We start from the raw sequence: 10,957 nt of genomic DNA, 5'->3' as shown, positions 1-10,957 counted from the left end.
TTTCCTAATTTATATTTATATATGTATATATTCCTATTATAGTTATATTAGGAGAATATAAATCCGCGAGAGGAAAGAATTTTTACTAATTAAATCTACAGGACGTAACACCCCCTGCCTTAGACAAATGTTGGGGCTGCCAACATTTGCTTACGTAGTGTATTGTTAAAATCGTATTAATTGTGTGTAATTGAGTGTAGATTGTAATATAGTTGATTTGATTTCGCAATTAAAATACTCATTTGTAGCTGAAATGGTCCTTGAGTTTTCACAGGTGTGTTGTTTTATTGCTAGTCAGCGCAAGGTGGCAGGCTTCGGATCATCTTTCCTTTTTAGTCAGGTAGTTCGTGTTTCGGGTTGCAGTACGGTTATCCCTTTTTGCGATTAGAACCTGTTAGGTTGTCTGCTTAAATATGTTATAAAATAATCCGGAAAAAATACTTCGAGGAGATTGACGCAATTATTCGTAAATCATCTGATAAATATAATTAGAAAGAGCTTAATTATAATAATTCGTGTTTGTTTAGAAGGAGGAAAGAGAAGGCGACCACCAAAACCCCTTCCTTCCTTTTTTCGTCCTTCTATATATATATATGTATAGAGAAAAAAGAAAATAATATTGAAATAGTATCTTATAAAGAAAAAGGAAATTCAGTGTTATACTTTGTATCATCATTATAAATTATTATAAATATTTTCTTTTCTCTCTTTTTTTTATTATTTTTATTACAAAAATTTTTATTTATATATATATTTATTAAAATTATATATATATATATATTTTTTTTTATGTGTATGATGTATAATACGATATATAGTATAAATGCATGTAGTACGTAATACATAATATATATGTAACATGTAAGAATATGTGTTAGTGTACAAAAGCATAAAAGTATGTAAAGTGTGCGAGTATATAAAAGTATAAAAGTATATAAGCATATAAGAGTATATAAAAATATATATATATATTGTTGTGCCCACACCTTTGGGGAACGTATTGTTCCCACGCTCTTGGGAGAAGACGCTCTGTGAAGAAGGCATATAGAGAGTGTTTGACAGCTGTTATCGTTGTCAAGGAGTTTGTTTACTAACAACTAGAAAAGAGAGTCGCTCTAGTCCTGTCACGGCGTACGGACGTAAAGCGAATTCGTGCGATTATTTTGGAATTGATTGAGATCCGTTTTTCTAGGCTGTAAATAAAGCTTTTCTCGTTTAGTATATCTCGAGTTATTTCTTTCACGCGCGGGCACAACATTTGGGGGCTCGTCCGGGATCAATAACGATAGAAATCGTAGACGTGCTTGTGTGTGAAAGTGAAAGAAAAAGAAATAACTCGAGATATACTAAACGAGAAAAGCTTTATTTACAGCCTAGAAAAACGGATCTCAATCAATTCCAAAATAATCGCACGAATTCGCTTTACGTCCGTACGCCGTGACAGGACTAGAGCGACTCTCTTTTCTAGTTGTTAGTAAACAAACTCCTTGACAACGATAACAGCTGTCAAACACTCTCTATATGCTTTCTTCACAGAGCGTCTTCTCCCAAGAGCGTGGGAACAATACGTTCCCCAAAGGTGTGGGCACAACACTGAAGAAAAAGGAAATGGATATAAGAAGGGAAAAGAATTTGAAAGAGTTGAAGCACGAAGAAATTTTAAAACGAATAAGAATAAAGAAAGGGAATGTTGGCAATGCGGTGGGGTAGGACATTTTCGTTCAGAATGTCCGACATTGCAGCAAAAGGAAAACTAAATTTTGCCGAGCTTCACGGAGCTGGTTCGGTAAAAAGGATTCAGGCTCCGTTTTATAAGCGCAAAATTGATAAAAACATGTATAATATTTGTGGAAAATTGAATGATAAAATGTTTCTTAGTAATTTTTGTTGTTTCAGGGGGTTGTTAAATAATACAACTTGTTCTTTTAAAATTGACACAGGTTCCGATGTCTCGATTATAAGTTCTAGGAAGGTAATACCTTTGAAATTGAGTCCGATAGGTTCTGTTAATTTATTTTACCCTACAGGAGAAAGAGTTCAGGTTCATTCACAAGTTGTTGCTACCATTACTTTGGGGAAGTTTTGTGTACAATTATGTTTTTATGTAGCTGATATAAATAATGATTGTATTTTAGGAAGAGATTTTCTTTTAAAAACAGGTTTAGTAGATGGATTGTTTGAAAGGGCTCTTGGAATCTCAAAGAATAGTTTTGGAAAACAAGAATTAATTTGTTCTAGAATAGAGAAACATTCTATTCAATTTCCTGAATTACTTAGGGAAATTCATGAACAAAGTTCTAAACATTTGAATTTTTCACAAAAAGAGATTTTCTCAGAGTTTCTTATTCAATTTCAAGATTTATTTGCTGAAAATGTTATAGCTGGTAATTGTGATATTCTTTGTCATCATATTAAACTTTTAGATTCCAATCCTATTAAGCAGACTCCTCGTCGAATTCCTATTCATTTACAAGAAGAAGTTTATAAAATTATAGAAGACATGAAAGCTCAAAAGGTAATAGAAGAATCCAATAGCCCTTGGATTTCTCCGGCTGTAATGGTAAAAAAAAAAGATGGTTCTATAAGATTTTGTGTAGATTATAGAAAATTAAATGCAGTAACCATCAAGGATTCATATCCACTTCCAAGAATTGATCAAATTTTAGATTGTTTAGCTGGGAATTCATGGTTTTGTACTCTTGATTTAAAGAGTGGTTATTGGCAGGTGGGGTTAGCTCCTGAGGATCGGGAAAAAACTGCTTTTTCTATAGGAAACGGTTTATGGCAGTTTACAGTGATGCCGTTCGGACTTTGTAATGCTCCTGCCACTTTTGAACGTTTAATGGAAAAAGTGTTATCAGGTTTAATTTCTAAAAAATGTTTCGTTTTCTTGGACGATGTAATTGTTTTTGGAAAGAATTTTGAAGAAATGATTTCTAATTTAAAAGCAGTTTTTCTGCGGTTACAATCCGCAAATCTTAAGGTAAATCCAAAGAAATGTGAATTTTTAAGGAAAAAGATCAAATACTTGGGTCATGTGATTTCTGCTGAGGGAGTTGCTACAGATCCTGATAAGATTTCTGTTCTTAAAGATTGGCCAATTCCTAAGACACGGAAACAAGTGCGAAGTTTTTTAGGATTTTGCTCGTATTATCGGAAATTTATTAAAGATTTTTCTCTTTTAGCCAAGCCTTTATTTAGATTGACGGAGGAAAATAGAAAATTTTCTTGGTCAACAGAATGTCAGTTGGCATTTCAGGAGTTAAAACGTGTGATGACTTCTTCTCCAATTTTATCTTTTCCTTCTGGAGAAGGTCAATTTATTCTTGACACTGATGCTTCAAATCATGGCATTGGAGCAGTTCTTTCACAGCTTCAGGAAGGAAAAGAGAAAGTTATTGCTTTTTATAGTCGAGTTTTTAATAAAGTAGAACAGAATTACTGTGTAACTCGTAGGGAACTTCTTGCTGTGGTAGATGCTGTACAATCTTTTCATCATTATTTATATGGAAGGAAGTTTTTAGTAAGAAAAGATCATGTTTCTTTACGATGGTTAACTTCATTTAAAAATTTGGAAGGGCAGTTGGCAAGATGGTTAGAACGTTTGCAGCAATATGATTTTGACATTAATTATCGTAGCGGGAAATTACACAAAAATGCAGATTTTCTCTCTCGACGTCCTTGTTTGGAAACTTCTTGTCGTTATTGTTATAAAGTAGAATCACGGGAGGAATCTTTTAAAGAAAATATTATAGGATTTATTTCTCTAGAAAGAGATAATTTACAAGAATGGCATGATTTTCAGCTTCAGGATTCAGTGTTGGCACAAATTCATCAAGCTAAAGAGATTGATAAAAGGCCTTCTTGGCAGGCTGTTGCTCCTATGGAGATTTCTTCTAAGATTTATTGGTCTCAATGGGAAGCTATAGTTGTTTTAAATGGTGTCTTATATAAAAAATGGGAATCTCCTAATTTATTAAACCATGTTTATCAAATTTTAGTTCCTCGGGAGAAGGTTTCGGAGGTGTTGGAAGAAGCTGATTCACCTTCCGGGGGTCATTTTGGAATTAATAAAACTTTACAAAGGATACGTAAACGTTTTTATTGGGCAACTTGCAAGAGAGACGTAGAGGATTGGTGTGCTTCTTGCAAAATTTGTATAGCTAAGAAAGGTCCTTCTGAAAAAGGGAAATCTCCTCTTCAGGTGTATAATGTAGGTGCTCCTTTTGAAAGAATACAAGTTGATATTTTAGGTCCTCTTCCTACCACTCTTAATGGAAATCGGTATGTGCTCGTTGTGCTAGATTGTTTTACCAAATGGCCAGAGGCTATTCCTTTGAAAAATAAAAGAGCAACCACTGTTGCTAAGTTTCTAGTTGAACAAGTATTTTCTCGACATGGAATTCCTTTAGAATTACATACTGATCAAGGAAAGAATTTTGAGTCACGATTAATTCTTGAGATGTCTCATATTTTAGGAATCAGGAAAACTCGTACTACACCTCTTCATCCTCAGTCAGATGGACAAGTTGAACGTCAACATAGAACAATTTTAAATTATTTGGCGAAATATATTTCTGATAATCAACGAGATTGGGATAAATGGATTTCTTTGTTTCTACTGGCTTTTCGCTCCTCTAAACATGAAGTAACTGGAGTTTCTCCAGCCGAAATGTATCTTGGTCAGGATCTTCGTTTACCTTTAGATCTTCTTCGAGGTCGGCCTCCCTCAGTTAAAGATAAAGAAGAAGAAAAGTACACTATTAAATTAAGGAAAAAACTGGATGAAATTCATCGTTTTGCTAGACGTCGTCTTCAAATTAGGTCTCAAAATACCAAATCTTGGTATGATCAACGTTCTAGACAAGTGACATTTGAACAAGGTCAAAAGGTTTGGTTTTTCAATCCTCGTCGTACAATAGGAAAAGCTCCGAAATTGCAAAGTTCTTGGGAAGGACCTTTTATAATTATAAAGAAACTTAGTGATGTCGTGTTTTGTATAGGCAAATCTTTCAAACAAAAAAGAAAAGTGGTTCATGCAGATCGTTTGGCTCCTTTTCGAGAAAGAGATATTAAATAAAATTAAAAGAATCAATACATGTATATACATATACTTGTTTGTTTTCTTTTCCTTTTTCAGAATTTCCCATTCCTCTTTCCTTTTCCGTTTTCCGAGTCGCTGACGTCTTTTTCCACTGAGATCCGTTAAGGACCACCCTCCTCACGGTTTTTGACCGTGGTTTTTCCGTGAGGCTTTGGGTGAATACCGGGGCGGGGATTAGGGGTGTTCTTTTAAAGAACGTCGGGTCCACGGGTTATACCCCCCCCCTTATCCGAAGAAGAAGCTGAAGAGCGGTGAGCTGGGACTTCGAGAGTCACGTCGACAACTTTTCGGCCTGGTAGCTGTTGGGACAAGAGATGGCGTAGTCAAGAGAACCTGAGACAGCAGTCCAGGTTGTGACAAAGGATCGCCAAAGGTGCCCTGGAGCAGCAAAGATGGCGTGAAATTTTGGAGATAGACTTGAAGAAGAGCATTACGAACAACTTTTTCCATGGGATTGTCGGGACGACAATTTTGGAAGAGAAGGGACAGTGTTGTGCCCACACCTTTGGGGAACGTATTGTTCCCACGCTCTTGGGAGAAGACGCTCTGTGAAGAAGGCATATAGAGAGTGTTTGACAGCTGTTATCGTTGTCAAGGAGTTTGTTTACTAACAACTAGAAAAGAGAGTCGCTCTAGTCCTGTCACGGCGTACGGACGTAAAGCGAATTCGTGCGATTATTTTGGAATTGATTGAGATCCGTTTTTCTAGGCTGTAAATAAAGCTTTTCTCGTTTAGTATATCTCGAGTTATTTCTTTCACGCGCGGGCACAACAATATATATGAATATATAAAAAAAAAGGATATATAAAAGAAAGATATATATATATATATATATGAAAGTATATAATAGGTATTATTATAAGAGTATATATTCCTTATATTGAAGGAAATGGCCTGTAATTTTTGTTTGTTTCTATAGCGAGGTTTATCGCTACTAGGTCCCTTTTCAAGTCCGCGAGTCCTATTTGTCCGGGCCGTTCTAAATAGAGGTCAATGTCTGCCCCTGTTTTCTCTACAGGTCGCTTGATCACCATGTAACCTATTTCGTTTTCGGCAAGTAGTTTGGTAATCTCTATTATCTTTTTAGGCCAGCGGGCCGCAGATTCTACGGATCTAACCCCGTGTAGTCCACAGCCTATAGCCTGCCATGCCATTAAGTGGTATCGTTGCGATAGGTTGTACAATTGTGTAATTGGTTTTTTAATGATGCGTCCCCAATCACCCAGGGTGATTACGGCAGTAGAACCACCGACATGGGTAATGATTCCGCGATACCACTCGCCGCAATCTTTTAACGCCACGACGAGTCCAGTTTTGACTGCGTGCGGAAACATATGGTACTTCTTCGCGTGTCGTTTCATCTTCCATTTGATCTCGGCTTGTAATTCCGAGACTTCTTCCCGGTTGAACTGGAGTTGTACCCAGAAGAGTGTGGGAGACTCCACGTGGGTGACATATACTGGAAGTCGCCCACGGCACAATTTCTCTGTGTTGATATGTTCTATTGCCATTTCCTAAATTGATAACAGTGAAAAAAAAATAATGAGGCTTGCAACGATTGACCTTTATGGTTTGAGAGTGAGAGAATAAGTAGTAGTCTCCTTTTGAGGGAGTGAAGGACGAAGACTATGATATCCAATGCTAGTAGTAGGATGAGGTGGTTCGGTGGTAATAGGAGAATTACTAGATCCAGCATTGAGTTCTTGTAACTCGGTGGAATCTTTATTGATTTTGGCGGTCTTCTTCCCGCCTATTAGAATTAATAATTGTGTAAGAGAGTCCCAGAGAGCTCCTATTAAATAACAGGAACACCCATATATTGAGTGTAGTGCGAAACCACCGTAAAATGGTGTCCAGTAATAGTTTAATAAACCGAAAAATAAGAAAGATTCCCATTATTCCAGCACTAATGTTGCCGAAAATCAAAAATCGTCCTCAGATTTTGTTCCAAGTTGAAGTGGCTAGTTTTTCTAATGAAGCTTCATCTAGAAGGTTTGTAAATGATCCTCCATGGATCGTAGAGCTGTGGCCCATTATTGCTTGAGCCATTGTATTGAGAACGGCAGGTCGTTCTGCTGGGAATAAGATATGATCTTTGAATTCGTCGAGATCCGATTGGCTGTAAATGCCGCTGGTGGCCAGTGCTCCAGGACTGGTGTATTTCCATTCTGGTTTAGTCATAGGTTTCAAAGTTGTTGGCGGAATGGATTTTATCGGATTTGGCACCATTTTGTACCAATCTTCTCCTAATTGGTACATCACAGGTGCTAAGGGGTTGCAGTTGACCTGTGTTCCTTGGCGAAGCAGTAAGTGAGTTTGTGATGCTAAATAATATGTTTCATTTTCTCTTATTACTGGAAGTTGAGTATAGCAGTTGGGCGTTCGAGCTACTTGAACTTCCACTGGTACACATTTAATGATGTGTATTACTTCTCCGGCTAATATCGAAGTATAACCTGATGCTTTCATGAAATGATATGCAAATATATCTGGAGATTGAGTTGCTATCGCCAGTGCGTTCTGTAGCATTTTCTGCTCGAGATAGCATTGCTGATATAACATATTCCTGTAAAACTGATTTAATTGTGCTCGGAAATGTTTTTCTACATACACGAATTTGGAGTTCATATATGTAAAGATGTCTGTGTTTGCCGGGTTGTGTATCTTTTTGAAGATACTCAGGTCAGTGAAGGTTTCAAAGATAAACAGTTTCGGGTGCTCCGTTTTTACTAAGGGGTAACCGCAGGCCTTTACCTCGCCTCTACTTGCTAGAGCGAAGGTAGTATCCTGTGTAGTAATAGAATATACCGTTTGGGATCCGGCGTCAGTGCTGTCTTGCATTTTGATTGCGTATCCGTCGAATAAAACTCCATAACTGCTCCCTTTGCATGAATCATCTGATATGGTGTCCCAATAAGTATTTCCTCCTTCGATATCGACGCAATGTGCGGCTTTTAATTCGCAATAAACCTCTGATCTGAGCACCACTTGATTGGCGTTAAGTTTTACCGTTGCACTGTATTCTTGTAATGTAATCTTTACATTCGCTAATACTACAACGCTTGTCCAGTTTCCGTAATCGTCGGTGAAAGCGCTTCCATAACATGTACCGTCATTTTCAACTTTTCCCGCCAAAGTTACTGGCCTACTTATAGTTTGATTAATTTTTAGTCCTGATATATATGTGGTTCCTAGTCTAGCTGTGCTATGCCAGTGCATACGTAAGCATTCTTGACGAGACGTTTCCTGAATATATGCATATTTGCCATTTGCTACGTCCATAGTATGAGAGTGCATTCCACATCTTCTTACAATACGATCTATTTCCACCTTGCATTGTCTTACCATTACAGAATGGAAATCGTTGGCTTGCAATAATTGCAATTTTAATTTGGTGGAGTTGACCTTCTGTGGCGGTATGTCGCATTCTTCGATAGTGAGAAGTGATACGGTGATTATGTTGGATGAAGCTGAACCGCAATCATATCCGATTATTCCCTTGATAGCGGGAAGATATAAGGTGAGAATAAGCAGAATGATCCCACGATGCATCTGAAATTGTGATTATCCTAATCATTAAACTTTATTCTTGTTTACTGGAATGATGTAAGATATCCGAAGTCTATTATAATAGGATGAACGATACGGCTGTTCTTTTGCAATTTGATTCTGACATTATTTCTGTTTATTATTTCTAGTACTTCGTGTGTATTGATCTCCGAATTTTCCTGGTTTAGGTCCCTTTAATAAGAAGACATAACCTCCCGGTTTAAAAGTCTGAGGATTAATTTTTTTATCGTAATAGCCCTTAGATTTTACTTTAGCGTCAGTCAAATTGTCATTTGCTTGTAATTGCATTTTGTGTAATCGAGTAAATAGTTGTATCAAGTAATCATCATATGTTTTCATTTTGTCGTCTTCGAGTAATGGTTCGTTTGACGGCATTCTCGCGGGTTTACCGAAAACTAATTCGTATGGTGTGTGTTTAGTGCCTTCATGTATGCAAGTATTGTAATTTTGTATCGCTAAGTCTACCCATTCATCCCATTCCTTTTCATTGGTTGCGTATTGTTTCAAATATTCTCCTAGTGCGTGGTGAGATCTTTCCAAAGAACCATTTGATTGTGGATGGAAGGCAGTTGTACGAAACCTTCGTATTCTATAGTATTTTGCTACTTTCCTTATTAGATCGCTGATGAAATTTCTTCCTTGGTCGGTGAGCACAGCTTTAGGTGGTCCAAAAATAGCGATAAATCTCTTCACAAATTTATCGGCTATTGTTGCAGCAGTTTGATCCGGTAATGGCACGGCTAAGCTGAATTTTCTTAGTTGATCTTGCATTGTGAGAATATATTCGTTACCATTTTTAGTACGTGGTAATGGTCCTACTATATCCGTGGCAATTTTATCGAATGTCCATCCTGGAGTATCCGTTATTACCATAGGTTGTTTAGTTTTTACTCGGACCAATTTCTTTAACTGGCATTGCAGACATTGTCGAATATGACGTCGGACATCTGATTTCAGATTTTCCCAATAATAATTCTGACTAATTCTGTTGTATGTTTTAGTTACTCCTCTGTGACCTCCTACTGGAGTGCAATGCATTTCCTGAAGTATTGCTTCGCGTATATCTCCTGGTGGATATTTGATCAAGCCTTTGCAAATAATTATTCGTATGGCTGAATCCAAGAATCCTGTCTGAAATTTAGTTTTGGTATCGTTCCATGGTACATTCAGAATATATCCACTCTTGGCTACACTTATACTTGCGAGATTCATGCTCTCAGCAGTCTGTCGCAAATTGATTATTGCTTGTGTTATATTTTTTAATATCATAGTTGGGCCTTCCTTCTGATCTTTGCTAATCGGTAGTATAATGTGATATTCTCTTGTTCCTCTTGTTTTTTTTATGAATTTTGCGATGCTTATTGATAGATTTTTAACTTTCGGCATTTCTTGTCTTTCGAATAATTTATTTCCTTCATCATCCACAGGATTCCCTGAAATATCTGTAAAATATAGCAAATTATCTTTGCGTAGGAAATGTAAATCTCTGGAGTCTATCAAATTGCTTTCTTTGCTTTGTGATTTCGTATTAATTGTTGCAAGTGGTTCGCAGTCATTGTCTTCTTCGTCCGTGTCCTCAGGTAGAGGTTTCGGCGGTAGGTTTCGTTTCTTCGGTTTTACGACCTCTTCATATGGTTCGGCTGTTTGGGTCAGCTGTTTCGCTCGACTTCGGGTCATAATAGCCCGAGAGGCTTCGGTAGGTCCCTGTGCAGAATCCCTGCATTCAGTATTCATAGGTCCAGGCATATGGACCAAGGCCTTCACTGTTTGTGTTTTTGGTAATTCCATTGTTTCTCCGTCGGTCAGTGGCGAAATATTCTCGAGAGAGTCCACAGTCAGTGCGCGGTCGTCGGAAGGATGCGTGTCGCGAACGTTCTCCTCGGTTGATTCCTCGATATGTGGGTGATCATTTGTGAGATGTCCTTCGTGACCGTCTTCTTCGTGTGATTCTTCAGTGTCGCTGTCTTCTTCAAGAAGGTGTTGGATAATTTCTGCATCCTTTGGATCATTTGGATTTAATTTGCTTCTTGTATTTATCATCTTGCAATCCTTTGAAGGTGAGTCAATAGGATTCCGTAACAATGCATCCGCATTTACATTAGTTTTCCCGGCCTTATAAACTACATCATAATCATACTCAGATAATTTCAATCTCCATCAGAAGTATTCGCATGTTCGCATCCTGAGCGTTCTTAAACCACATATAGAGGTTTATGATCTGTTACAGAGAGTAAATTTTCTTCCGTATAATACGTCTAAAAGCTTAACACAATATATTATTG

The 10,957-nt window shown here is 37.3% G+C and overlaps 1 protein-coding gene across 1 annotated transcript; it reads left to right on the top strand.

The window, feature by feature from the left end:
- Positions 1–2,500: 2,500 nt before the first annotated feature.
- Positions 2,501–5,659, top strand: LOC112590369 (uncharacterized). The gene is made up of 4 exons (XM_025306663.1): positions 2,501–2,515; positions 2,984–3,128; positions 3,771–4,213; positions 4,479–5,659. The coding sequence occupies exons 1-4, from the start codon at positions 2,501–2,503 to the stop codon at positions 4,554–4,556; spliced, it is 681 nt and encodes a 226-aa protein (XP_025162448.1). The 3' UTR covers positions 4,557–5,659.
- Positions 5,660–10,957: the final 5,298 nt, after the last annotated feature.

The sequence above is a fragment of the Harpegnathos saltator genome, unplaced genomic scaffold (assembly GCF_003227715.2).
Source record: "Harpegnathos saltator strain DR-91 unplaced genomic scaffold, Hsal_v8.6 scaffold795, whole genome shotgun sequence".
NCBI lineage: Eukaryota > Metazoa > Arthropoda > Insecta > Hymenoptera > Formicidae > Harpegnathos > Harpegnathos saltator.
Note: the sequence above shows the minus strand (reverse complement) of the source record. Positions and strands in the feature narration are given on the sequence as shown.

Coding starts and splice junctions, on each gene's coding strand:
- LOC112590369 (XM_025306663.1), top strand. Junction 3,129..3,770: donor GACACGGAAACAAGTGCGAA/GTTTTTTAGGAT, acceptor TTATTTCTCTAG/AAAGAGATAATTTACAAGAA. Junction 4,214..4,478: donor CTCCTCTTCAGGTGTATAAT/GTAGGTGCTCCT, acceptor CTCATATTTTAG/GAATCAGGAAAACTCGTACT.